Source organism: Bos indicus x Bos taurus, chromosome 11, assembly GCF_003369695.1.
Source record: "Bos indicus x Bos taurus breed Angus x Brahman F1 hybrid chromosome 11, Bos_hybrid_MaternalHap_v2.0, whole genome shotgun sequence".
NCBI classification, from domain to species: domain Eukaryota; kingdom Metazoa; phylum Chordata; class Mammalia; order Artiodactyla; family Bovidae; genus Bos; species Bos indicus x Bos taurus.
Genome location: NC_040086.1, coordinates 97,493,771 through 97,521,143, shown reverse-complemented (window position 1 = coordinate 97,521,143; position 27,373 = coordinate 97,493,771). Strand labels below are relative to the sequence as shown.

General features: G+C 51.6%; 1 protein-coding gene across 3 annotated transcripts in view; it reads right to left on the bottom strand.

Moving 5' to 3' along the window:
- Positions 1-2,740: 2,740 nt before the first annotated feature.
- Positions 2,741-27,373, bottom strand: part of STXBP1 (syntaxin binding protein 1) — a 67,698-nt gene continuing 43,065 nt past the window's right edge. Inside the window, exons 9-20 of one of the 3 annotated variants that reach the window (XR_003513503.1) lie at positions 27,052-27,182; positions 25,435-25,542; positions 24,103-24,163; positions 22,709-22,774; positions 21,649-21,729; positions 19,623-19,761; positions 18,647-18,756; positions 17,212-17,313; positions 15,624-15,709; positions 12,816-12,970; positions 6,385-6,490; positions 2,741-4,709 (exon numbers count right to left, since the gene is read on the bottom strand). Coding sequence is in view for 2 of the 3 variants with exons in the window: in XM_027556334.1 (XP_027412135.1) it covers positions 11,185-11,294; positions 12,816-12,970; positions 15,624-15,709; positions 17,212-17,313; positions 18,647-18,756; positions 19,623-19,761; positions 21,649-21,729; positions 22,709-22,774; positions 24,103-24,163; positions 25,435-25,542; positions 27,052-27,182 (1,149 nt within the window). In the remaining variant the exon portion in view is untranslated. Of the gene's footprint in view, positions 4,710-6,384; positions 6,491-11,168; positions 11,295-12,815; positions 12,971-15,623; positions 15,710-17,211; positions 17,314-18,646; positions 18,757-19,622; positions 19,762-21,648; positions 21,730-22,708; positions 22,775-24,102; positions 24,164-25,434; positions 25,543-27,051; positions 27,183-27,373 lie in introns of all 3 variants that reach the window. The other 2 variants (XM_027556334.1, XM_027556335.1) reach the window with 2 other exon arrangements.

Genomic DNA, 27,373 nt, shown 5'->3' with positions numbered 1-27,373 from the left:
TGGTCTTGGGCTTCTTTGGTGGCTCAGATGGTGAAGAATCCGCCTGCAGTGTGGGAGACCTGGGTTCTACCCCTGGGTTGGGAAGATCCCTTGGAGGAGGAAATGGCAACCCACTCCAGTATTCTTGCCTGGAGAATCCCATGGGGTAACAAAGAGTCAGACATGACTGAGCAACTTTTCACTTTCACTTCACTGGATTTCTGACACAGGTCTCCTAAAACCCTTGGAATTTCCTGAGAGGCATATCTTCTGCTCTTCATAACAAGCCCCTTCCCACATACCCGAGTTTATGCTGCTGAGGTTAAGAGGGGAGGGGCAAGAGCTTCAGGGTGGGGGCTGCTCATCAGAAACACCGGGCAGAGGATTAGAGGGTTAGAACTTTCTGCAGCTCCCACCCCCGACCCTTAACCTGTGGAGAGGGCAGAGGGGCTGCAGACTGAGTTTCAATTACTACTGGCCGATGATTTAATCAACTCTGCCTATGTAACGACACCTGCATAAAACCTTCTAAACAACAGAGTTTGGGGGGAACTTCTGGGTTAGTGGGCAAAGGGAGGTGCTGGGAGGGTGGTGTGCCTGGTAAGGGCATGGAAGTTCCTGGCTAACCACCCCCGCCCCCCTGCCAAGTCCATACCTTGCCCTGTGCGTCCCTTCCATTTGGCTGTTCTCTGGTGGTATCCTTTGTAATAAACCAGTCACAGCAAAGAAAGTGCTTTCCTTCATTCTGTAAGTTGTTCTAATGAACTATTAAACCTGAGGAGGGGGTTGTGAGACCCCTCAAATTGTAATCAGCTGGGCAGGGTAGTGTGGGCACCCCTTTGTCTGAAGTGGGGGCAGTTTTGTGGGACTGAGCCCTTGATCCGTGGGTCTGCATTCACTGAATAATTAGTGTCAGAACTGATGTAACTGTCAGACACCTAGTTGGAGCCAGAGACTTGGAGAAATGGTGTGAAAAGTGGTATGTATTTGGTGTCAGGGAAAAAAACAAAAAGCTCACTTCCCTCACCAGTTCTGTGTAATGCAAGCTTTACCTGCGTGTACTCCTCTGGGCAGGCATGGCCAGGAAGATGGGGGCTCCCTCTCCTCTCAGCTCCTAGTCTGAGGCTCCAGTTTCTCCCTGGAAGGGGCAGACGGCCACCCTATCTCACCTTCCCCCTCCCCCATGTTGCAGGATGTCTATTGCCCATAGGTAGAACAGAGGGCGTCCCCGTACCAGCCCAGACAGAGGGTAGAGGTCCCACTCCAGGTGTGGCAGGTTAGGAATACCTGTACCCTGATGGCTGTCACCTCAGCTAGCTCCTAGGATGGAGGTTCCACACCGAGAGGGGCTAGCTGAGAAGAGCAGGGACTGCTACCCTGGAGCCCACTTGTAGAGCAGGTGTCACTCCAGGAAGAGTAGGTCTGTCCCCAGTCGAGTGCAGTAGCGCATGGCTTCTGCTCCGGGGAAAGGCAGTCTGTAAGGACAGGGTACTCCACAGCTGTGCCCGAGGGAGCTGACTTTATTTGGATCAGAGCTTTGAAAACTCCTTGTCTAAAGGTGTTGTCAAAACCAACGGAGATCTTGGTGGGGGGGTGGTTAAGAGAAGGCTGGTAGCCCTGTGATGCAGTCTGGTTTGCTTTGAAAAAAAAATGTTTATTTATCTGGCCATGGGAGCACACAGAATCCTTGGTCTTAATTTCAGGATGTGAGTTCTTCAGTTCTGCGGCATGGGAACTCTTTAGTTGGGGCATGTGGGGTCTAGTTCCCTGACCAGGGATTGAACCTCGGGCCCCCTGCATTGGGAGCTTAGAGTTTTAGCCACTGGACCACCAGGGAAGTCCCCAGCACCTGGTTTTTACAGGGTTCTGGTGGCTCAGACAGTGAAGCGTCTGTCTACAACGCGGAAGACCTGGGTTTGATCCCTGGGTCGGGAAGATCCCCTGGAGAAGGAAATGGCAATCCACTCCAGTACTCTTGCCTGGAAAATCCCATGGATAGAGGAGCCCGGTAGGCTACAGTCCATGGGGTCACAAAGAGTCGGACACGGCTGAGCGACTTCACTTTCCTTTCACTTTAGCAGCATTACCTCTGGTGCCACTTTTTCCTCCAAGGAGTGTAATTCTGCTGTCTGTTGTTTGGGTTTCTCCCACACCTTTAGGGATGGACTTAATTGGTTTAATTCTAAAATGTATTCTTTTGTGATTGGTATTGGGGGAATTTGCTTGGCTTATGGATGAGGTCACCATGCTTCATTTGAAATTGATTGAAATATTCCCAGTGTCACCATGAGCCTAACGTAAGGGTCCCCCTCTTCACGCTGGGCCAAACTCATCACAGTCTCCCCAAGTCATCAACAGGCTTCATGCCTTCCAGATCTGAAAGTTCATTGGAAGGCTAGGTGGTGTGGCAGCAGGAAGAGAGAACACTAAGGCTGATGCAGTGACCGCATCACATGCCCTGAATGCACCGTCACCACAGGCTCATGGACGGGGCCACCTGCCGAGACGCAGCCCTGCCGTCTCTGAGGCTGAGAGACAACCTACCGAGAACTGCCCGCTCTCAGGCAGTGTGGTGCACACTCTGCGGATTGTCTGCAGACTCCAGACGGCCCTAGATCCTAGTAGTGGCAGTGACCTGGATCCAGAAGGCTCCACGCCACGGCCGGGGGCAGCTGGGCTCCTCCCCACTGGACCATCGATGAAGCCTTTCTCCTCCTGCTCCCCAAGAGAAACCGGGTGGCGAGTCACCCTGGACACCATGAACGGGTGCTGATTTATTTCTTTATTAGACTCGAGTGCTTTAGTACAGAACGGTACAGAGATGATACACGTTTGTGCTTCAATACTTTCAAACACTGAGATTCTGATAATTTCAAGGTAAACAAGTTTCAAGACAGACTAGCTTTTTTTAAAATATCCTTTTGATAAATTATTTTTTATATAAATAACAGAGAAAGGAAAACCAACGTGTTGGACAAACAAGGTCCTGAAGCATGAGCGTCGTTTGGTCAAGGGAAGGGGACAAAACAAGCAGTTTTAACAGGAAGAAACCAAGGCAGGTCCTTACAGTCTGTCCTAAGGAGATAAGATCTTGTAAGGAAGGGCAGGGGGGCAGGGACACAGACCTGAAAACTAATCTGAGTGCAAAGGGGGAAGATTTCAAAGCCTTGAGAAGAGAACGCCACGATGCACCTAACGGGCGGGCGGAGGATATATTCTGAAAGGGGAGGGGGTAGCGGAGAACTAGCACACACACGTTTGCAACGACGATGCCACAAGACAGTAATATACACACACGGTCTGGGGGGGGTTCAAGGGCGTGGGGGGTGGGTGCGGGACATTTTTTGTGACTTCCACTGTCGTTATAGTTCACAGCAGCAGCAGAAAAGAGTGTGCTCCCTTCCGGAGAACGAGCCGCTGAGTCCTGAGGATGAGGAGACATCCTTCCTGCATTGGCCTCTTTGATTTCTGCATCAACAGCTAAGTTTTATACAGCTACATCTTTATACAGAGTAAAATGATTGTTTTTTTCTTACAAGCATGATGACAAATGACCCCACACTACACAAAATAAAGTATTAGGGAGTATCTTAAACAGAGGATGATCTGGGGTGCGATTGGGGTCTGTGTAAAGCCAGCAGGCTACTCTTCGTGTAGTTTGAAGCCTCAGGGGCACGGACAGGAAAGGGACCTCTGAACCAGGAGCCTGCAGGACCCTCCCAGTCCTAGTCCGTTGCTGAGCCATAAGCTCTACCCAAGCTGACCTCACTAAGAAAGAGGAGCTCTGGTGGTGGTGTCGGGGGTGATGCCTGGGGAAGGATGGGGTCTGAAGGAGCAGGTCTAACTGGAGACCCAGGTCCCCAGTGGAAGCCTGCTCCTCTCTCATCCAGGCACGGTGATAGACCGCAGACAGGACCACAGCGCTGTGGCTGTGGCCAGGGAGGGCGCTGAGACAGGGCACCCAGCCCGACTTCCTGTGGCCCAACCCCTACCCCCCACCCCCAGCACCGGGGGATGGGGGGAGCGAGCCCCTTGGGGGGAGAGAGCAGAGGCTGGCTCCAGTGCAAACCTCTCGAGATGTCACCTGAGCTTCACTTCCAAGCTCACGTGAATGAGAGCCGGCACCGAGGGGGAGGAACTGGAGTGAAGAGAAAAGACACCCTCAGTTTGACATACTCCAAGAATGGAAAGCTCAGTGATTCCCAACACGAACAGGAGCGACCCCAAATGGGTTCTTAAAAACACCCAAACGTCTACCTTCCCATATGCAAGCAAATGTGCACACGTCACGCTGGGCTATGTACAAGGTCATAAAATCCTGACTAATGGGGAGGAGGTGTCCATTCACCCTAAACGGTTCCAGGAACCTGATGGCAGCATGGCCCTCGTCCCAAACGTCTCCTCCAGGATACACGTAGAAGGGACTCTTAAAGAAAAAAAAATCAAAAAACAATGCATTCTTTTGTTTCAAACAAGAAGAAGAGGGCATCACCAAACACGAGAACGCAGCGGCGACAGTGCCGGCCGGGCGTGCAGAGCTGGGGGAGGCGGTAGAGGGAGGAGGGGTCAGCAAAGGGACCAAGGCGGTCGGGGCTGCGAGCACTTCGGGGAGAGGGTTCGGTTTGGTTTGGAGGGGCGGCTTATTTTTTAACTGCTTATTTCTTCATCTGTTTTATTCAGTTTCTTCAGCGTGTCCAGCAGTTTCTGTGGGGTGAGAATGTGCGTGGATCCTGGGGAGGCAGAAAACACCTGTGAGCTTGCCGCCTCTGGTTTCAAACACTTTCCCCCTCCCCTGCCCTTGTCCATTCCCACAGCTGCAGCCGCCCCCTCCCCTCCCCTGGCCTCGGTCGAGTGGACACAGAGAGGGGGGTGGGGGCTGGGGTTTGGGGCCACATCACAACTGGCCCAGGAGACATTTGGGGGTCATGGGTGAACAGAACACCTCCTCTGGCTCAGGCAGGGTCCCCCGGGCTGTACCGAGGAAGGTGCTGTCTCTCCAGCTGGGCTCAGTGCTGTCTCCCAGGGGACAGGGCAGCCATCCTTCTAATTCTCTCCTGAACTCAAGGTGAAGCCAGGGAGAGAAGTGCCGAACCACATGGCGGGGAAGAGGGGGGTGAACAGGGCAGCGGTTCGCAGGGGGGCTGTGTGTGGAAAGAGAGGTCCAGGTCGGAAGGAAGGGGGTGGACAGAGCACCCAGGGGAAGCCACCGTGCTCTGGGAGCCAGCTGGCTGGGGCTTCATGGTGGGAGGGACCTCAGGTGTAAAAGGGGTAGGGCCGGGGAACCTGAGGCCTTACCTTGCAGAGACCCGCACATTGTAAGAGGTTAGAAATGCTTGCAAAAATTTAAGCTAATGGAATTAGATATAATTCTACTGCAAAAATAAAAAAAATAAAAATAAATGAAGTCCTTTTTCATAAAGAGAGATCTAATAAGTGCAGTAAAAAAAGATGCATGGATTGTGTGGTTTGGACATGGACTTACTCAAAAACAACAGAAGTGACTGGTGTGTGAGCATGACGCCTGCACGCATGCAGCAGAAGGCTTCAAAGAAAGAGATCCCGGTGGGAGAGAACTGAACAAAAGAGACCCGTCCTTGAAAATGTGCCTCCCTGGAGATGCGGGCAAGGGTGCAGGCCTTCCTGGGAAGAGGGGACCAGAAACCACAGGAGGCCAGATTTCCACCCTGAAGGCGGGCAGAAGAAGGCTTTGGTGGGATCCTGGGGAGTGATTCCAAATAGCAGGGTCTGTATGCCTTTGACCGCTACTTTTCGCAGCTGACCCGACGGCTGGCACTGCAGACCAGGAGAACACTGGAGAAGCCGTCTCTGGTGTGAGAGACTTCTCTGCAGCTCAAGCCCCAGCCACTGCTCTGAGTAAGGAACCAGTCCCTTCCTGGCTGCTTCCCTGAGGGGCCGAGCGTGATGTCCCGAGCGAGCGTGCAGCCCGTGCCAGCCCTGTGCCCGAAGCTGACTCTTTCTGCAGACTCAAGGCTCCTTTGGCAAAGGTGACACCAGTTTCAACAGGGTGTCCCTGTCTCCCTCGAAGACACTCATTTCTGTGACCTTATGAATCTTCCTGCAGGTCCTAAAGGTCAAAGGCCTCATCCCTAGATGAGGTAATAGGAATAAATGTTACCAAATTCTGACCAGGACCACTGGCAGAATGAAAGTCTCCAAGTCTCAGCTCAATGCAGTTTAGGTGTCTACAGCTGAGAGATGGCTGCTGGGAACTCTAGGCTGGGATTACCTTGGGGGCTTCCTAGGCTATGCACATGCCAGAAAAACCATCCTTAACGTCCTCCCCAACAGCCATCCACTGGATTCCAGGAAACAAGAGGAAAGACTGGATTTAAAGGGGAATCAAAAGGCCTCTGATCAGATGTCTAGACCATCGTGCTTCCTAACCTTGCTTCCGTGCAGATTCAGGGCTGGGGGGAGGCCAAAAAGAGGTGAAGGAATTCATTCTTTAGAACTGGATATTATCTGATCGTCTGGTGCTCCCAGTCTTTCACTGAAAACAGACAACATCCAGGACCAAGTGAAAGTGTTAGTCGTTCTGTCGTGTCCTACTCTTTTCGACCCCATGGACTGTAGCCCTCCGGGCTCCTCTGTCCATGGGATTCCCCAGGCAAGAATACTGGAGTGGGCTGCCATTCCTGTCTCCAAGGGGATTTCCTTGACCCATGGATGAAACCCAGGTCTCCTGCATTAGCAGGCAGATTCCCTACGATCTGAGCCAGGACCAAGAGTATCAGGTAACCAGTGAGGCCTCTAGGGCTCCTCACACAGGCATGCTCCTGTCCTTTTAAAGGATGCAGACCAGCTGGTGTTAATCTGAAATCACCTGAGACCCATTCCTGCCACGCAATCAGCGATATCGCTGATCAAACTTAATACCCTGGTCAAACTTCTCAGCACCACAAACACTGCAAACGTTCTCACTTGAACCCAAAGGTGGCCGACCATGCAGGCCCTCTAGAACCACTCCGAGGGTCCCCCTTATCCTACATAACCGCAAATCTGAAATGTGAACGGTGATCTTCAAAACAAAGTCATCCAAAGACTGTCAAAGCTTGTGGCCACAGTGAGCTCTGCCAGGACAAAATCCTTCCTCCTCACTGACAGCATCTGAAAACCAGAAGACTTCTGACAGATCAGCTGATCCAGCTGGTTCTGGAATTGCCCGAATCAATCCTGCAGACTCAGACTATTGAGGGCAGTGTCAGGGAATAGTAGGTTTAAACTGCACATTTAAGAGCAGCCCAGGTGAGTGAGATGATCTGCCAGGTGTGGGAAGACAGTGGCCTTGCCCACCGGCATCCTACAGATGAGAAAAAGATGCTCATGCCGGTGGGGCATGTTGGTGGCACAGCCAGGCCTAGAAGCCATGCCTCTGCTGTTGATTCTGGGGGCCCTGTGGCCTCCTGCCCTGGGAGGGGATGTGGAAGGCAATGTTCAAACAGCAGCTGGGCACTGGGTCAGCTCTGAATTCAGATTCAAATCTGAGTCCCATTGAAAAAGTGGAACTTATCTGACCTTGATCTAAAATAAAGCAAAGTGTTCAACATAAAAACAAAACAAAAAAACTTCTTCCCCTTGTAAGTGCTGTGTAATAGGTCTAAGTCGGCCTTGCAGCTCCTTTCATTAGCTTCCGACCGTTTTCTGGACATTCGCTAATAGTCAATCCTTTTAACATAAACCATCCACAGCACCAAGGTGCAGAGCTGATCAAAATATTTCATTTCTTGGTTGGGAGGAATGATGGATTGATTAGTGGGGACTGAGCCGAGACTTGGTGGCATCTATATGCTTAGTTATCCACGCCTTCCCCCTTTGGCCAGGGCCAGGTGGAGCAGGCCTCAGCTCCAGGACAGAAAGGGGTCAGGAGGAGAGGGAGGGGCCAGGAGGAGAGGGAAGGGCCAGAAGGAGGGGCGAGAAGAGGGAGGGGCCAGGAGGAGAGGGAAGGGCCAGAAGGAGGGGCGAGAAGAGGGAGGGGCCAGGAGGAGAGGGAGGGGCCAGAAGGAGGAGGGGCGAGAAGAGGGAGGGGCCAGGAGGAGAGGGAAGGGCCAGAAGGAGGAGGGGCGGGAAGAGGGAGGGGCCAGGAGGGTGGAGCACAACACTGGCATCCACACACACAGCCCAGGAGAGCACTCGTGGGCCCACGTTCACTGCTGAGCAGGGAAAGGGGAAAGGGAAGGGGAAGTCGCTCAGTTGTGTCTGACTCTAGCGACCCCATGGACTGCAGCCTACCAGGCTCCTCCATCCATGGGATTTTCCAGGCAAAAGTACTGGAGTGGGGTGCCATTGCCTTCTCCGGTGCCACCTGGGAAGCCCTTAAAAATTGAATGAAAGTTAAAGTGAAGTCGTTCAGTCGACTCTTTGCGACCCCATGGACTATAGATTACCAGGCTCCTCAGTCCATGGGATTTTCCAGGCAAGGGTACCGGAGTGGGTTGCCATTTAAACCCATCTCTAAAAGCTAAGTTTCTGCTCACACTGATGTGTGGGACACCACCCTGCCTCTGCAACACCCTGTATTGTTCTAGGCTTTAGTCACTTGGACAATTACAACAGAAGTGGGCAGGCTGGACATTCATCTGCTTTTTAACTTCCCTGGGATGAGGACTTGGAGAAGGCAATGGCACCCCACTCCAGTACTCTTGCCTGGAAAATCCCATGGATGGAGGAGCCTAGTAGGCTGCAGTCCATGGGGTCACTAAGAGTCGGACATGACTGAGCGACTTCACTTTCACTTTCATGCATTGGAGAAGGAAATGGCAACCCACTCCAGCGTTCTTGCCTGGAGAATCCCAGGGACGGGGGAGCCTGGTGGGCTGCCATCTATGGGGTTGCACAGAGTCGGACACGACTGAAGTGACTTAGCAGTAGCAGGGATGAGGACTCTGTGCCTCGATTTTTCTTAACTGAACTCTAAAATACAGCGCTGCCCAATAAAGCATCTCAGAAGCCAAGAACATACAGTCTGTAGTGCTCTCTCTGCTCTAATGGCAGCCAAGACACTCTCTGCTGATTGAATGTAAAACAGAGAAAGCAAAGGAGAGGTGTCTCCGATTGCAAGGAATCCCAGGACAAATCCGAGCAGGAACCCTTGGGGTCTGGGTTTGTGATTCTTTCTGACTCTGCAAGGGGTCTGCCAGGGCTGTGGTCATGTCCTTTGCTGCTGCTGCCGCTAAGTCACTTCAGTTGTGTCCGACTCTGTGCTACCCCATAGACGGAAGCCCAACAGGCTCCCCCGTCCCTGGGATTCTCCAGGTAAGAACACTGGAGTGGGTTGCCATTTCCTTCTCCAATGCGTGAAAGTGAAAACTGAAAGCAAAGTCACTCAGTCGTGTCCGACTCTTAGCGACCCCATGGACTGCAGCCTACCAGGCTCCTCCACCCATGGGATTTTCCAGGCAAGCGTATTGGAGTGGGATGCCACTGCCTTCTCCGCATGTCCTTTGAGAAGTCTCGAAATACAGCAAATGCTGTCCACCTACCTGCCATCTGCATGAGAACCAGATCTCTCTGATTACCATCCTATCAAGGTGCTTCTTAAGGATGACTTTTTTTTTTAACACTTGCTTTTATTCATCACCCACTGGCCTCGTTTTCTAGGCAAAGGCAGCCTGGGCAGGATGGCAGATAGCCCAGCGCCATGGCCAGCCTCACTGTCCTGGCTTGCAGGCCCTTGCTGCTCCTCACCTCCCTACTGCCCCGGGGCAGCTATCTCTCCGCCAAGGCAAAGAAAGAGGGATGAACAACCCCGCCTCAAGGGCCAACCTTTAGAGCAGGTCCTTCATAGATGGAGCTCATTCTTTATAAAATAAACAAGCATACTTCTGACATTACCCAGCCAGGGTTCTGATGTTCACTCCCCAGAGAATGGAGGGAGGGCTTGCCAGAGAGCGGGTCAGGGCTGCCTGGTTTGAGTCTCCAACTGAACGACGGCATCACAGATGGCCAGAGTCCGAGGGGCTCTGCGATCCAGCCTCCCTGTGTTCTGTAGCCCAGTGGGAGTAACCTCCCCCACTCACACAGGTGCTTGTGGTCAAGCTGGGGCTAGAGTCCTGGTCTGTCTGCTACTCACTCACAGGTGGCTCACAGGGCACATCTCAGCCTGGGGGTGGGGGTGGGGGAGGGGACATTTCCAGGGTCCGTGGTCAGTGGAGTAGAGGAGGGCATGCACACAAGATGTGGCCTCATCACAGTGTGTAGTGAAGCTGAGAAACGACGCATGCTGCAGTGAGGCCTTTGGGGCCAGTCTGCCGTCTGAACAGGTTGGGGAGGTTCCCAGCACGATAGAAGAGTGGAAAAGAGAGAGCAAGGAACTCTTACTCTCTCAAGGGCAAGAATAAAACCTGGATAACCTACCAAACCCACAACAGGTTCCCAGGTAACTGAGATAAAGGCATGAGCTCGTGGGAGAGGATACGCTCTTCAAAACAGCACATAGTGTTGAGAACAGATTTCTACCCAAAGGCTCTCAATCTGACTAGGAGACTCCAGCTGCAGAGAGGGGTATGCTTCTCAACTCTTGGAAGGACCCACAGGGGAATTAAAAGCAATTACCCAAAGAGCAAATGACTAGTAAGTTCCGCTTTCCCTAGACCAGGAGACACTAGCTCTTTCCACTGGTGGCTGGAGTTCACCACAAACCAGGTGGCTTACGACCCCATCACCCCTTAGAAATTGTTCCTTGGGGTAAGTGCCTGACCTGGGCAAAATGTATTGACACATTTAACTACCACAGACTGGGGGTCTGTTCTGGCGCCCTGTGCCAAGCCTTCTTCATCATCAGGAATTCACCCCACAGCCAGCAGGCTTAGGTGCCGTGCCTGCAGCATCCCTCCATGTCCAGCCCCCTCTGCAGGGCTGTGCATAGCGGTTGTGATCATTTAAAGCTCAGGGGGCTGCAGCTGTCTGAGCAGCAGGTGACCTGTGGCGTGAGCGAGGTGGCAAGCCAGAGCCCAGCGGCGCTCGGGCAGGGTTGGTGAAGGGCAGCATCAGGACACATTTTCAATCGGTGTGAAGAACTGCAAGCATTTTCTCGTTAAAAGAAAATCAAATAAATAATAAACTGAAAAGGGAAAAAAATAAAAATAAAAAGAAAAGAAAGAGTGACGGAATAAATCAAAGAAAACCCTTCAGAGTGGAAGAGTTTCTTTTGTGTAATAAGCTGCTTTTACTTTGTTTCTTTGGCTCTCACTCCATTGTTGGAGCCTGATCCTCAAAAGATACCCTAGAGGACTCCCGGAAGTCGGGGTGTCTCAGGTCCATGAGAAATTTGGTGGGAGTGAGAATATGAGTAGAACCTGCGGGAGAACAGAGGCCGGCTGACTGCTTGAACACAGGTACGTTACAGGAGCATGCCAACTTAGGCCTACGTTTATGCAGCCAATGAGGTGCGAGAGAGCGAGCCGCATGCGCACACGCGAGGTGCACACGCGGCGCACGCGCACACGGGCCGCGAGGACGGCGGGCGGGCGGGCATGCAAGCACATAGCGGGCGGGGCCGCATAGTGGGCGTCGGCGGTCTGCACCAGGCCTCTCCACCCATCTGCACGGGTGACCGTGTCTCCCCGGGTCTCCACCTCCCGACAGGGACCCTCAGGTCAGGCCAGCGTGGAAGAGGGGGTTACAACGAAGCCTGGCTGGGACGCGTCGGCCCAGGAGAGCTGTGTTTGAGCAGAACTAGCCAACACGCTCATGCAACACGGATGGAAGCCAAAAACACAGAGAGCTCCGCCACGGGGGGCCTATGTAACCAAAAAAGGAGAAAACCCAGGGAGAAATGGTGGCCAGAGAGGCTTCTGGGAGTAGGGAATGGCGGGGGTAGGGGTGGGGATGTGCAATCTCCCCCCTGAATGGTGGGATCTGGAAGCTCAGAGTTGTGAAGACAGTGCCAGGTCCATGTTGATGCACCCAGGTAGGGCCACGTGGACTGGTTCCCCCCAAAGTGGAGGTATAAAAGTGACACCTCTTACTGAGCTAAGGGGCAAGGGCAGGGCCTGGCCAGGAGAGGAGGTGCTAGTCATCTCTGGTCAGTTAATGCCAAGAGGCACCCTGGGCAGAGGCAACTCCAGTTTGTTAAGGGCACAAGAAAGAAGGCATTTGGAGAAAGCAAAGATTTTTCTCAATGTTTCCTCTTCCGGGCGGAGAAACTGGGGAGGCTCCTGTAGACATGAAAAAGGGGAAAATCTCCTGCTGCCTTAAGTCAGCTCTTAGGAGCTGCTTCCTTTCTTCTGGAAAACCAGCAGGGATATGATAGACCCTGAAGTGGTAGGAGCTGGCTGGGGCAGCCCTCAGCAGAGCCGAGAAGCCAGACGGATACGTTTTGAGCAGTATCTGCTTGCACGCCTGGACTATGTATCTCTAACTGACAGGTACCGGGGCCAGGGCTCATTGACCTGTTCACTGAGCATCTTCCGGACGTGAGGCTCGAGGCCAAGAAACTGACATGCCCCTCCACCCCAGGCCCAGTTTAGGCTGTAAGTGGGTGCCCTTAACCCAATTTTGGTGGGTGAGGAAATCGCAGCCTGGAGAGGGCAGCACTTTTGAGGGGGCCCGAGTGGCAGTGACAGAGCAGGAACATTGAGTCTGTTGGGGCCTGGGACCAGGCACTTCCCACCATGTGGGGCTGCCGCTTGTCAAGAAGCAGAGCAGACCTGAGGAAGGGCCCCTTCACCCCTCCGTGGCTGCTGTCCACAGACGTGTCTAGAGGCAAAGTGTTGCAGGGGCAGCGGAGAACTGGAGATAGGATGAAACACCAAAGCGTGGAATGGAGTCACAGTGCATGAAGCAGCCCTTCCCTCTAGAAAACACGGCCCACTCACCTATGAGCACTTCCCACTTGCCGTTGGCTTGGGTCACCTCGTAAGCACAGCGCATCTCGTTCAGGCTCACGCCCCCCAGAATGAAGATAATAAGGCGTGGACCACTGCGGTACTCCCCGGGGGCCTTGTTCTTATGCCAGTGCCCATAGCGGGCGCTGGGGAGGGAAGGAGGGAGGGGGAGGGGGAGAGAAGGATGTTAATCATGTGTATCTGTATATATAGCATTTATACTTCATTATTCCATGACATAATTCCCCTGGTAGCTCAGATTCCGGTAAAGAATCGGCCTGCAATGCAGGAGACCCGGGTTTGATCCCTGGGTCAGGAATATCCTCTGGGGAAGGGCATGGCAACCCACTCCAGTATTCTTGCCTGGAGAATTCCATGGACAGAGGAGCCTGGCAGGCTACAGTCCACGGGGTCGAAAAGAGTTGGACACGACTGAGCAACTCACACTTTCATTCCATGACGTAGGACTCATTCTATACACCAGTGACTAAAAACAGAGCAGATGCTTAGCAAGTGCTGTCTGAACTGGACGGCAGTGCAAAATTATCAAGCGCTTTGGCTGCTGGGAGAAAAATCATCACGAGCGCCCGTCCTGTGACCCTGTCATTCTCTTAGAAACAAGCAGGCAACAGACAGGTTCAGGTCGGCTTTAAAGCCAGAGGCTCAGCGCCTCCACCCACTGGATGATGGTCCTGGTGCCTCTCCCAAGTTGTAGAGTTCTGGGACACTCTGCTGGAAGGAGCAGCGACCATAGTCTCGGGCCTGTCTGCAGCTGGCACATTGATTCACCAGGCAGATGTACACTGCAGGCCTCACAGGGCCACCCCAGCACCAAGGAGCTAACCCTAGTGAGATCCCAAGAGCTCGTGGCTTAACTGAAGTGGTGGGTCGAGGACAGTGCAGGGAGGAGGAGGGTCTGCCTTGCACTGCATGGAGAGGAGCTCAGTGCCGTGGGGACAGGCACAGGGAAGGGCCATCTAGCACCACCCGGGTGTCAACGGGGAAGGATTCCTGGAGGAGGTGGTGCTGAGCTGCCTCCTGAAAGACGGGCATCTCAGCGGCCAGACAGTTCCCCAGTGCCTCCTCCTCTGCCCTGGCTTTCAATGGGCCTTCACCTTGTCCTCGGAAACAGTGAGAAATGGGCTGCTTCCAGGTTAAGAAAAATGAGGAAAACAAAAATCAAAACACAATGAGGAGAGCAAGGCTCCTCTGGACAGTGGAACCTTCACCCTTCTTCCTGACTTACAACAGCATTGAAGTCACTTTCCAAATCTTGAAGGCCCTGGGAGCCCGCCTGGACCAGCCCCGAGGATCACAGTCATTTTGTTTTGCCTGTGAGATCATTTGTCTGCCTTAGTCGGCAGTCTGGCTGTGACACCACGGGGGATTTTGCATTCTACTCCAGTGTTGGCAGTAAACATTTGGCCTCCACTGGCATCGGGGTGGGGGAATGTGCCATGCAGGCCTGAGAGTCCCGACAGAAGAGGGGTGAAGAGAGAAGACGGGCAGGGAAAGTATGCGTAGAGGGACGGAGGTGTGTGTTCTACAAAGTCTGACCTGGGAACCTGGGCCACACAGAAGAGGGCAGCAGAGAGTCAAGGGGACCTGTGTTCACAGTGTGAGTCCCAGGGACTGGCCCGTGGACACACGGCCCACAGCGCACAGCAGGAAAGACTTCTGGATGAAGACAGCAAGGTGGTGCATGAGAGGAGGAGTTTTCAAAAACATACACATGAGGCATCGTGGGCAGCCAAGAAAACACAGAGGGCTGGAGGACTGGGAGATGGAAGCACGGACTGCTTTCTGCTCACATCTCCAACCTGAGAAATGTCTGAGCATCAGCAGGCACATGGACAGGAAAGGCCGGGGGCTGTAATTTTTCCATTGTTTTCTGTAACACCTTTATGGACAGGTAACTCATGTATCATACAATTCACTTGTTTAAATTGTAGAATTCTCTGGTGTTCAGTATAGTCACAGAACTGTGAGCCATCACCACAATTTTAGACCATTTTTAGACCATTTCACCACCCCCCCAAAAGAAACCCTGTACCTAGCAGCAGTAACCCCTGTCTCCCAGCCCTCACCCCTGTTCCCAGCAACCACTTATCTACTTCTCTCTTGAGACTTGCCCATTCTAGACATCTCATATAGACAGAATGATAGAATATGTGGGCTTTAGTGACTGGCTTCTTTCACTTAGTATTTTCAAGGTTCAAGGTTGTAGCACGGATCAGTATTTCATTCCTATCTTTGGCTGAATGATACCCCATTGTATGAATGTACCATATGTTGTTTATCCATTCATCAGCTGATGGACAGCGGGGTCATTCCCACTTTTGAGCTGTTATGAATAATACTGCTCGGAAGATTGCTGTACTGTCATTTTGAATGGGGTGGTTAGGGAAGAAGGGAGAAAGTAATAATTGATTAAGGACCTGGAGGAGATAGCAGCCATGTGGATGTATCTGGGGACAGATCATTTCAGGCAGGGGGGGAAAGCAAATGCCAAGGCTCCTGAGGCAGAATTGAGCCTGGCATGTTCTGGGGAGGGCAAGGAGGCTGATGTGGCTGAAGTGGAGGAGGAATAAGAGAGGAGTAAGGAGTGAGTCGAGATGGAACAGGAAGCCACGAGATGGAGGGCCCCCCGGGCCACTGCAAGGACTTGGCCTGCACCCTGTGACGAGCAGCTGCGGGAGGGTTCCCGCAGGTCACGCGGGATCACGGCAGGACTACCGTGTGGCTGCCGTCCAGCCGGACACGGTCCTGCTCAGCCCTCTGCCCTTACTTGGTCCTCACCTCACAGCGGTGGTGCTGAAGGAGGCAGAGGAGCGGGTGGAGATGTACGGGTAGTGCTTGGTATCAAGTTTGTCTTCAATAGTGTCCTGGAAAGAAGAGAGACGGCTTTGACAAGGGCTGATGGAACCAAGGTAAGACGATTCCAAGGACCAGTCACTTAGCCAATCACGGCCAGCTCTGCAGGAGCTCCTCTGCCTGCTGGGGGGTGACTCCTGCCCTGCTGGGCGTGGAGCAGGTGCCCTGGGACCGGCGGATACAAGGAGATGAGTTTAAAGGTCTGCTCTTGAAGAGAAGTTATTTTTTTAAAACGCTGACTTAATTTTTCTTGCTTCTCTTTCAGTTTACTCTTTTCTCCCCTTTATATTCCATGTGAGGTTATAAATGTCCCATCCCTCCAGTAGGCTCCTGACCCTTGCATCCGTCTAATAGCCACTACGCACAGGTTTCCAAGGGCCTATTGTCTGGTGGGTGGATACTGCTCCCCACCCTCTGCTGCCGAGAAGTCTCCACTCCCGACAGCTACCGTGTGGCACCCACACATGCCTCTTTGGGGGGCTGGGCGGAGAGAGGAAGAAGGAGCAGAGAGTGAAGGAGGGAATGAGGTGGGGGGTTGGCCTACTCTGCCAGGCAAAAAGATGTCACTGGTTTCTAGATGTCTCATGTTCACCCATCCTTTCCGTTTGTGGGATTTAAAAATAGGAAGCTGACGCACTCTGTATATTTAAAATATAGCTATTTTAGCATACAATTCAGTGGGGACACCTGGACTGCTATGAATTTGCAAAGGGATCCTGGGCGAGTCTCTTTATTCTCTGGACCTCAGTCCTGTCCAAGGGCAGCAGCTGGACAGCCCATCTCCAGGCCCCACTCCAGAGCTCCCGTGGGGCAGGGTTCTACAGTTTCCTTGACCTTGAACTACAAGGGGGAGGGGAGGGAGGGACACCTGGGCTACCTTCCCTTCACAGATGCAAAACACCATCTGTGCACAAGGCATGGTGCCAGAGGACATGGGAGGAGAGGGCGCAGGGCCAAGGTCTAAAACGATGACCCAACCCAGCGAGTGGCACACAAACACGCACAGAGCAGCTCTGACACCCGCTGCAGGAGGCCAGGGAGGCCTCTGTGGTGCTGGGTGCTCAGCTAGGTGGTGCTCAGTGCGTGGAGACAGTTAGACCGGACGGGGACTTCGCAGAAAGGCAGGATTCAGGAGGTGGAGAGCGAGAACGTGCAGGCAGGGGATGATCTGAACAGAAAGGTGCTTGCCAGGGTCTCTGGCTGATGTGACAGGAGCAGCTGGGGGGCCTGGGGTCACTTTCTGAATGCCCTCCCTGCTGCTGTGCCCTCGGTGTGGAGCTTGCTACTCATATGACCTTCAGGCACTGCAATACCATCAAGGGGGCCCTACTCTGGGGCTGAATCATGTGGATGTGGGGAACCCGCGTCTGGCTGACTGTCTCCTGGGGCTGCTCTGCGCAAACCCTCCGAGGCCCAGATGCAAAGCCTCAGGTGTCACTGCCACCTGAGGGCAGGCGAGGCTGAAGCCCCCAGGCCCTGCAGGCCTCGCACCCTCGTCCCAGCCTGTGCTGACCTCCATGATGTCTTTGATGATTGGGGTCCATCGTGAGAGCTGGTAGGTCTGCTCGCTGATACGCTCCTTCCGCTCCGGCTTGCTCCTGCGACGCAGGGTGGACTGAAGGCAAACACATGACAGGCGGCTCTGAGTCAGCACCTGGGCCCACATGGCCCCACTGGTCCCAGGGCTCCCTGTGGGGAATCAGCCTTGGAAAAAGGCTAACACGTGGAGAGGTTTTCCTGGAAAAGCCCAGACTATGCCCGTGGGCCCCAGCCCAAGAATCTGGAGCAAACTTGGTTCTTTTTTAATGCCTTAAAAAATGGCCAATGTGGGTCAAACATTTAAGAACCGTTTTTTACAAAGGCAAGAAGTTAAAAAAATAGTTTGTTGTCAATTACTGGAGACTCTTGAGAGTCCCTCGGACAGCAAGGAGATCAAACCAGTCAATCTTAAAGATAATCAACCTTGAATACTCATTGGAAAGACTGATACTGAAGCTGACACTCTAATACTTCGGCCATCTGGTACGAAGAGCTGACTCACTGGAAAAGACCCTGATGCTGGGACAGACTGAAGGCAGGAGGAAAAGGGGGCGACAGAGGATGAGATGGTTGGATGGCATCACTGACTCAATGGACCTGAGTTTGGGCAAACTCAGGGAGATGGTGAAGGACAGAGAGACCTGGTATGCTGCAGTCCATGGGTCACAGAGAGTCAGACACGACTTGGCCACTGAACAACAGAAGAAGAAAATCCTGCTCTGGTGAGACCTGTCCTTTGATTTTGCTTCAGCAGCACAGGGTGCACTGAGAGAATCATCTCCATTCTCATTTGGTCCCTTGAACACTAAATGACCCCCAGTCACAGGTCTCTGGTCTGGTGGCTCCAGAACAAAGCTCTTGACTCTAATAAGATTCCAGAAGGAGCCAACCTACAGCCCGGTTTTATCAGCACTGACTCCCTGCAGGAAGCAGGGTTCCTACAAGCAAGGTTCCTGGTAGGGGGCCCCTCCCGCCTCAGCCTCTTCTAGAGCTCACTGCCAGTTGGGCCCCTAAAACCTGCCCCAACTGGGTCCCGAGTCATTGCCAGAGTAGCAGACTCAAAGGTCTCAAGATGGCCTGACAGCAACCTCACAGAAGATGCTGAGTCTGAATGTCCTAACGGCTGAGCCAGGCTGACTCAAGACACGCAGGATGGAGCTGGTGTGTCTTCGGCTGGTTCACGGGCACAGCTCATCTTCGAGACCACATGGTGCCTCTTTGATGTGCCCGCCTGGCTTCCCGGCACTACACCATGATTCTGTTTATACCTCTACACCTGCCTTCCTCTGATTTTTTCTTTCTCGATGTTGAGTGTGTGTATCATAAGCTGTGTTAAGGAAGTTAGGGGAGAAGAGATGAGAGCTGCCGCCTCCCCTGGGCTTCCCCCACAACACGAGGCTGGCGCTCACGTCTGTGACGATGGGCACCCCGAGGTGTGCCATGTTCGTGATGATCTCACTGTCCTCCGGCGGGATCTGAGCGTGCTGGATCAGTTTGTTCAGGTTTTCCTCAGTGATGCCTGCAAGAACAAAACCCTGATCACCATACCAGCCACTGTGCATCGCACACTCAGAAGCAGAGCCAAGTGCCTGGGGTGGGGGATGGTGCCCCCTCTCCTCCTTGGCATCAGTGGGAACTAATCCGCTCAATGTATCGACTTTACTGTAAGACAAGGCAGGGCCAGGACTCCTGTTCAACTCTAGCCACTCTGTCCTGGGCTATGACCACCAGCAACTGCCCCTCCTGACCTGTCTTTCCATCCGTCTCCTGCTTCTCAGCCGTCCCCACCATCCCGGGCCCACGTCACAGTCAGCTTGGACAAGAGAGTCTCTGTGTCCATCTTTTTGCACAGTGGACACTTATGGCAACTATATGTGCATAAAGATCCCTTATTTATGGGCACAGATTGGGGGCTTCCCTGGTGGTCCAGTGGCTAAGACTCCAGGCTCCCAGTGCAGGGGGCCTGGGTTTGATCCCTGGTTGGTGAACTAAAGATCCCGCATCCCACAGCAAGACCCAGTGCAGCCAAATAAAAACAAATAAATAAAGGCACAGATTACAAATGTGGGGTAAGTTAAAAGTCTCTGGCAGAAATGCTCTAATAAACTGGCTATACAGCTGATAGACTCTCCCTGCTGTCCTCACCCAGCCCTCTTCTCATTATCCTGTCCCTCCGACTAACTCTAGAATCACTGGGGGATACACAGCCTCTAGCTGCAGCTGATCTGCCTACATTTCTCCAGCTGTAAAGAGCCCCTCAGACCTTCCTTTTCCTTCCCTTTTCCTTGTCTCTTGAGCTGTTTTTCACTTTGTTCTCTCCCTCCCAGCTGCCTCATTTTCCCCAAGAAAGGGCCTGTCTCCTCTGTCATATCCGGCTGTTCCTACCATTCTTCAAAAAGATGTAGAGAAGGATGATGCGGATTTTGTCATAAGTGCTGACATTTGCATCCAGCAGAATGGGGACGATGGCTCTCATGGGGTCCTTGATCTTCTCCCCTTCAGCATCCGTGCCCATGGCCAGGTCCTGCAGAAAACACACCGTGTTGGCCCCATGGCAACAGTCTGGATAGACGGTAACTATTAGAAAACGGGCTGTCCGTGGATGTCTGTAATGTGTGGCTTGGTTGGGGAAGGTCAGCGACAGGTGCTTGAGCTCCCCCACATGCTGCAGTTAATCAGCACGGGTTTCCATGACATCGGTAAGAGCTGAGGAAAGCCCCAGGTTTCACTTTCCAAAACCAGAGACCACACAGATTTGCCATGTTGTTGAAAGGTAGGCTTTTCCCTCCAGGTGAGTGCCAGTGAGCCTGAGCTGATTCCTCAGGGAAAGCCTCAATCCCGGTAGGTCCCCAGGAGGGACACAGCCCTGCAGAGGGCTCGGGGCTTCAGGGGATGAAAAGCATCAGTATTGTGAGGTGCCTCTGCCTGGCTAGACTCCTCCTGCTGTGCTTCCCCTGGCACAGAAGGGGGAGTTTTTTTTAAAAACTATTCTGGATTTTTTAAAAACTCTGCTTTTAATCTTCCAACACTTTTAGGGGGAAGAGAAAAAACATGGGCTTCCAAACCTGCACATCTCACTGAGGGAGATGAAGGAAGGGGAAGCTGACAACAGAACTGATGAAAAAGAGTGGAGTAAGCATAGTCTCTGCCACCCCCCATCGCCCATGACTCAGGCAAGAGGCAGATCCGTTCTCGACAGGCCCGAGAAAGCAGCACGTAGGTCTCGGCACATCCAGAACCATCTGGTCTTGTTCTGCAACTTTCTCTGTAGCTCTTACAGAAGTTGCCAGAAGATTGCCTTTTTTCTCTCAAAATCCCAGGAGCCTGCAACAAGTATGATCTCGAGTTGGGGTATCTCTACCCAGCCTGGATCAGAGGAAGGCAGGTCCCCCCTTCTCTGAGGCCCCTTCAGCCCTCAGTGAAGCCTCAACAGACATCTGCACAGCAGGACTGACCCTAATACTCCCTCAAAGTCAAATTGAATGTTACTAGTTCAACAAATACCTCTGGGCACTTCTGAAAAAATGTAGACTTCCCAGGGTGAATCTCAACTGCATTTGTACCGGTCCAGGGATAACCTGTCTTCTGGAGAGTCATGTTCTGATGGTGAGGACGCCTTGTGTTTGCAGAGATCCCTGTGAAACTGATGGATTTCAGCAGGACCACTGAGAGAGTCCACGAATCACAGCTCATCTTAGGAACCTAACCCCAGCCTGTCACATCAAACCAGGGGATTTAGATCTTAGCCTCACACTGAGAACATGAGTTGTTTTTTCTGTGAAAAGAGACCCTTTGGCTGAGATTTCACATCATGGGATTCCCCCCTTCCCTTAGACGCGGACCCTGGATGAGAATTATCACACATGAGGAATGCAGCGCCAGGATTAGCGATTCCACACGACACTCCTGGAAAATGTGGCAGTTTTGTTATATCCCTTCACAGAGGAAAAGAAAAACAAGCACATCAAACGAATCAGTGACAGGGACAGAACCCTGATGGTAACTGTGATCAGGGAGGCCGTGGGCGGATTTCTGTCCTTTGGCTACACTGCCCGCTTTCGGCCTCTAGGTCTCCAAGCTGGTGCGGCCACAGCAGGAGGAAAGGACACTCAAGAGTTAATATCCAGCCAGCTCTGTCAGTGCAGGGCTCAGTGCACCACATAAGTCTCTTCTGCTATTTCAGGGAGCATCTGCAAAGTCAGACATGCAAACCCCAAACGGCACGGCATTCCGGACCACTCTAGTCCCTACCATTGAGAGGAACTGCACTGGCTCCAGAGTTGAAACAACAGGATCTAGCAGGCTTTCCCATTTCTATTTCCTATGATTCTGCGGGATGTTCAAGGTAAGACGTTAACATTCAGCTGGGCAAGTAAACCAGCCTGGCAGAAGGAGAAGGAAAGGGCCCTACCTGTTCCACCCGGCAGAGCTTATCCACAGTGCCTTGGTAATGCTTCATACAGTCCTCGGCGAGGTGCAGGTGGGTCGAATACTAGGACAAAATAGAGTGTGTGTGGTCAGGGAATCTCTCACTGACTCACGCAGCATTTGCTGAGTAGCTGCTAAGTATGAACACGGTGCTAGGTGCCTAGGAGTCCCCAGCCTCATAAAGGAGATGAAATATGCGTTCAAGTAGAGAACTGTGTGTCGGGCAGAGGGACAGAAACACCTACAAGAGTCAAGAGGAAGGAGAAATCCTTTAAGGGGGCAGGGTGGTGTGACAGTTTCACTGTGTCCACAAATCCTTTGATACTCCTCCCTCCAGCAGGTGGCGCTCAATACCCCTCTCCTTAGGGCTGGATTTAGTGACCACTCAGGCAGTGAGTGAGGAACACACAGGCAGAAGAGCGCTGCGTGACTCCCAGATCACCGTGACCTCCTCTGAGCCCAATCTTGCAGGCCCATGGGGTAAGGAATTGGAAGGATACAGAGAGAAAAAAGTCTTAGGAAATAAACTTTCTTTCCCCAACTTTCTTTTTTTTTTCTAATAAAAATTGAAGATGGGGGCCTCCCTGGTGGCTCAGTGGTCAAGAATCCACCTGCCAATGTAGGAGACTCAGGTTCACTCCGTGGTCTGGGAAGATTCCACATGCCGTGGAGCAACTAAGCCTGTGAGTCACAACTACCGAGCCTGCGTGCCGCAACTACTGAAGCCCACACACCCTGGAGCCCGTCCTCTGCAGCAGAAGCCACCACAATGAGAAGTCGACACACTGCAGCTAGAGAGGAGCTCCCGCTCGCCGCACAGCAACAAAGACCCAGCACAGCCAGAAATAAATTACATTTTTAAAAACTGCAGATGACTAAAAACTTGTGGATTTCCATCAATCCGTGAGTGTCACGGGGCTTTGAGGAGTCTTTGCAGCTGTTTATATTCATAATAAAATGGATCATTTTGGATCATCATACCTTGCTCTCTGGCCGCAAAGAGTCTGGCGCGATTGAGCGACTGAGGAGCAGTAACAACATACCTTGCTGAGCTCTTTCTGGTACTGGGGCATCTTCTTCAGCATCTGGGACAGGTCCCGCATGGTGGTCTGTGGGGAGAGGGAAGCACATCGTCTCACTCCGATGGCCCTGAGCTAAGAGGGTGGCCGGGGGGTGGGCCCAGCACAGGACAGCAGCTAGCACTGGACTCCTGAGCACATGTTGTGTAACCCCCCCAAATGCACCCGTTAAACACAAGATCATGTGTGTTTAGATTTCCACGTCTCTGGCTCAAAAAACTACTGATCCAACTACTGTGACTATCTTATAGGTGGGAACAGACCTCAGAGTCTAGCAATTATGTTTTATTTATTGGACCATAAAGTAACTGAGGGCACAGTTCTTGCCAGGAGAGAGCAATTTTTCATCTCTACACTGCTTTTCTGCATACTCGGCTCAAGCAGTCATGGCATCAATTCCCATTTCATCTCTGCAGAAAGGCCGGAGTTGTGCAGACAGGTAGGAAGCAGTGAAAAGGTGAGAGAAGGCTGGAATCTCACCCTGGCAGGTGGAAGGGGTCTGCTGACTTTCCAACTGGGTGACTGACCTAATCCCATTCATGTACTCAGTAAAAAATTATTGAATGACTACTACACACCAGGCACTTTTAGGTCCTAGAGATACAAGGACAAAAACAAACAGAAAAGAATTTTTGCTCTCATGGAGCTCACACACAGCAGAGGAGTCATTATAACGGAGTGGGTTAGCACTTCTGGAGGGACTCACAAGTGAGGGTGCACGGAGCAGGGGCACCTCCCATTGTCAGGGAAGACAATGCCTGAGCCAAAGGACAGGGACCGCATAAGGCAAGGCTGGGGAAGGAGCTCAGGCATGGCTTCAGCCGTGGTGGGTGGCAAGGAGGAGGGCGGCAGAGATGAGAGTCCGTGGGGCCCGATGACCTGGGTGCTGTTAAGGCGTGTCCACGGTGGGGCTTGATTCTACTGGGATCGGGAAATCACTAAATGATCCTAGGCCAGGGAGCAGCACAATTAGAGTGGCGTTTCCAAGAGGAATAAACACCTCTGATAACCAGCAGGGAGAAGGAGAGGCCCAGGTGAATTGGGCTATGAATTCTGTTGCTACCACAAGCTAAAAAAGGTTTTAGCGAGTTCTTCTGGCTTAATGTGTATTGTGATCCAGAGCAGTAAATGTTAATCCTCAGAGTAACAAAAAGAAGCTCTTTATAAATATTAGAAGATGTGGGTTCCAGGTCTCAATCTTGAATACAAAAAGAAGACAAAATAGTAAGAGATGAAGAGAGGACCAGGAACCCCTCTGAGCCCCCAATTCACCAGTCCTATACTGAGGTGTCCTCCTCACCCCTAGAGAGAAAGCAGGGATGAACCCAAAGGGCACTGGAGTATGGATATGGGTTTACCTTCTCACCAGTATTCATTCTCTTGCTGGAAGAAAAATCCTTCAGAGAACGGGTGACTTCCCTGGAAGAGAGAAGGAGGCAGCTAAGCTTCAATGTGGCACCAAGTGCCTCTGTATCAGGGTCCCCAGCCTCCGGGATCTAACGCCTGATGATCTGAGCTGCAGCTGATGTAGTAATAATAGAGATAAAGTGCACAGTAAATGTAACGCACTTGAATCATCCCCAAACCATCTCCTGACTCTGCATCTGTGGAAAAACTGTTTTCCATGAAACTGGTCTCTGATGCCAAAATGGTTGGGGACCACTGCCTATAAAGAGTCACACAACATCCTTCCTTTAGGACTATGCAGTGACTTTTCCTGCCCTTAGGTATAGATTTCAAGTGATTTTCTAAGAGGAGAGAGAGATATGCCATTTTCCTAATACTCTAAACCAGGGGTCTCCAGAGTTGGGTGTACAAGACAATTTGTGAACAGAAAAGAAAATGTTAGGACATCCATGTATATAATTTTACTTCATCCTTTTCAAATTTATGTTTTTGTATATGCTATCAAATATACACATTAGTACAATAAAGCATATATTGAATGTATAAATAAAATAAGATAACTGCAAATGTGAAGTAACGTTTTTCTAAAGTTGAATGATCCTCCAAGGTTTGGAGAATACTTTTCTAAGCAACTATCCCAGGCTATTAGTATTTTCTCACTGTTCCTTGTGAACTTCCTGTGGATATTATCAACTCAGTGTAGCAGAATGTGTCCTTCTGCAAAATCAAACTTGTTATCTACAGTTTAACAGCCTAATAAAAACTTTCCAGAGTTAGAAACATTTTGAAACATTTTCAGAGCAAGGTACTCCCTTCCGTATAGAGATTAGTATATGCATTGACTCTTGCTGAGAATAAGTTTAGGTATGACAACAAGGAGGAAGGAGACATACCAGCTATATATTTAAAAACAAAAACCCTAAATTGTATGTAGTAGATCTTTCAATGGAACAAACTGGCTTCAAGTGTTTAGTGTTTATAAAGCATCTTGAAATGAGAAAACGCTTTCTATAAATGCTTTCTAAAAACCTTAAAAGTAATCCTAACACGGAAAGGGTTTTCTAAATTCATGAGATTGGTATAGCCTGAGCTCAGATATCAGAAGGGATTCATCATCACTGGTTAGAAGGTAGGTGACTTAGCAGAAGCAAGGGACTCCTGCCTGCACTGGTGAGCTCTGCCCAAGGAGCCCAGAGAACGCACACTGGCGCCCAGCACCCGCGCCCCGCCGTGTCGGTGGGGTGAGCCCTGGGGCCCGGGGCAGGCGCAGGGCAGGCTCTTACTGGGACACCTCCGCGATGTGCTTGTGGCGCAGCGCTATCCAGAGGTCGTCGTCCTCGTCCAGGAGCACCTCCTTCACCCGCGCCTCTCCGATGCCGCTCGTCTCGTACCTGGACAGGAGACGTCCCACACAGTTCACCCAATCCCCTGGTTTATAACAGACCGACGCTCACACGAACGACTGCACAGCAAGCCCTCCGATCATCTGAGGTGCCGCTGTCTGCGTCAGGTCTGTGGCATCTAATGAGGCTGGTGGTTTCCTTTTTTTTTTTTTTTGCCACACCACACATCTTGTGGGATCTTAGTTCCCTGACCAGGGTTGAACCCAGGCCCTCATCAGAGGCATGGACTCCTAACCACTGGACCACCAGGGAATTCCCAAGGCTACCAATTTCTAGGGCAGGAAGAGACCTAAAGGTCTGATCAAAGTCAACTGACTTGAAGTTCTGTTTTAAAACCCTCAGGGTCAGTTGGTAAGTGCTCCACTGGAGCCACCTGGCTCAGGTGTGCAGTCAGGTTATAGGTGGTTTTGGAGGCACTTGGAAAGGAGAGGCGGGGATCACACTTGTTCCTGGGATGGCCTGGGACACCATCCTTAATGTGTGGGACTGAAATAGCCTTTGGCAGCTGCCTGCAACAGGCCCTCAGCAAACTGTCACAAGTACAACCGTGAACATCTAAGGGAAATCGAGAATTACAGATACCAAAGGGGGAAAGCTGAGATTCAGTCATATCTTTAGAATCTTCATTTTGAAACCACTATCTTTATGGTTGAGGTTATAAAATCAATGACACGAGAACAATGTAGTCTGTTCCCATAAAAAGAAAACTATGTTTTTAGAGACTGAGTTTCTGATGACTGCTACCAAGAAAACTGTTTACAATGAAGTAAAGTGCAAATAAAACTCAGTAATACGGGACTTCCCTGGCAGTACAATGGTTAAGACGCTGTGCTTCCGAAGCCAGGGATGTGGGTTCAATTATTGGTTGGGGAACTAAGATCCCACATGCCACATGGTGTGGCCAAAAATAAATAAATTAATAAATTAATTTTAGAAAATTTGGTAAGAAACTCCTACTGGCATATTTTATCATCATATTTCATGGTCTGTAGTTAAGAAGTTTTAACTCTGAGTAAGGTACGCTCTTACACAAGTCAACAATATTAACACATCCAAACCGGCTGTGAAGTGAAGTGACATGAGCTGTGAACTAAACATTTCAAGTTCTTGTTCCCCAAAACAGGCAGAGGTTTCTAGCTGATGGTGCAGTTGCACTTTGGGACTCGAAAAAAGCATGCAGGCTTATTAGTGAGACTGTATGGGGACTTCCCTGGTGGTCTAGTGGTTAAGGGTCTGCCTTCCAGTGCAGGAGATGTGGGTCAGATCTCTGGTCAGGGTACTAACATTTCACACGCCCCAGGGCAACCAGGCCTGAAAGCCCATTCACCACAACTAGTGAAAGCCTGCCGGCCACAACTAAGACCCAATGCAGCCAAAACCAAATTAAAAACAAAGACTGTATGAATGTACCTGCTTTTCCTAGGATTAACGACATCTGTGTCCTTAAATTAGAGGTGTGTCTGGTTCATTTGCAAAGCTGCAGTCACGTGTACTTACTTGTATACGTCATTTTCAATAGGCAGCAGGTCGTAACTCATAGCCTGAAAAGTCAGCTCATGCAGGACGGGGGAGCTGGGGTCGAAACCACGGTCCAGGATCAAGAGCTGGGAGCGTGCCTTGTCCGGGCCCTGGAAGGAAGGACATCGGGGAGGGTTTCATGAACCGCCCCATACAACTCCCGCTTCTCTGACTAGCACAGCTAGCCCTCCTGTGAAACGTGGCGGCAGGATGTGAACTCTGACCCAGAAAGCACTCAGTCCATCTACTGCTGGACAAGGAGGCCAGCACACGCCATGTGAGAATCCAGTGTGTCTGTTTC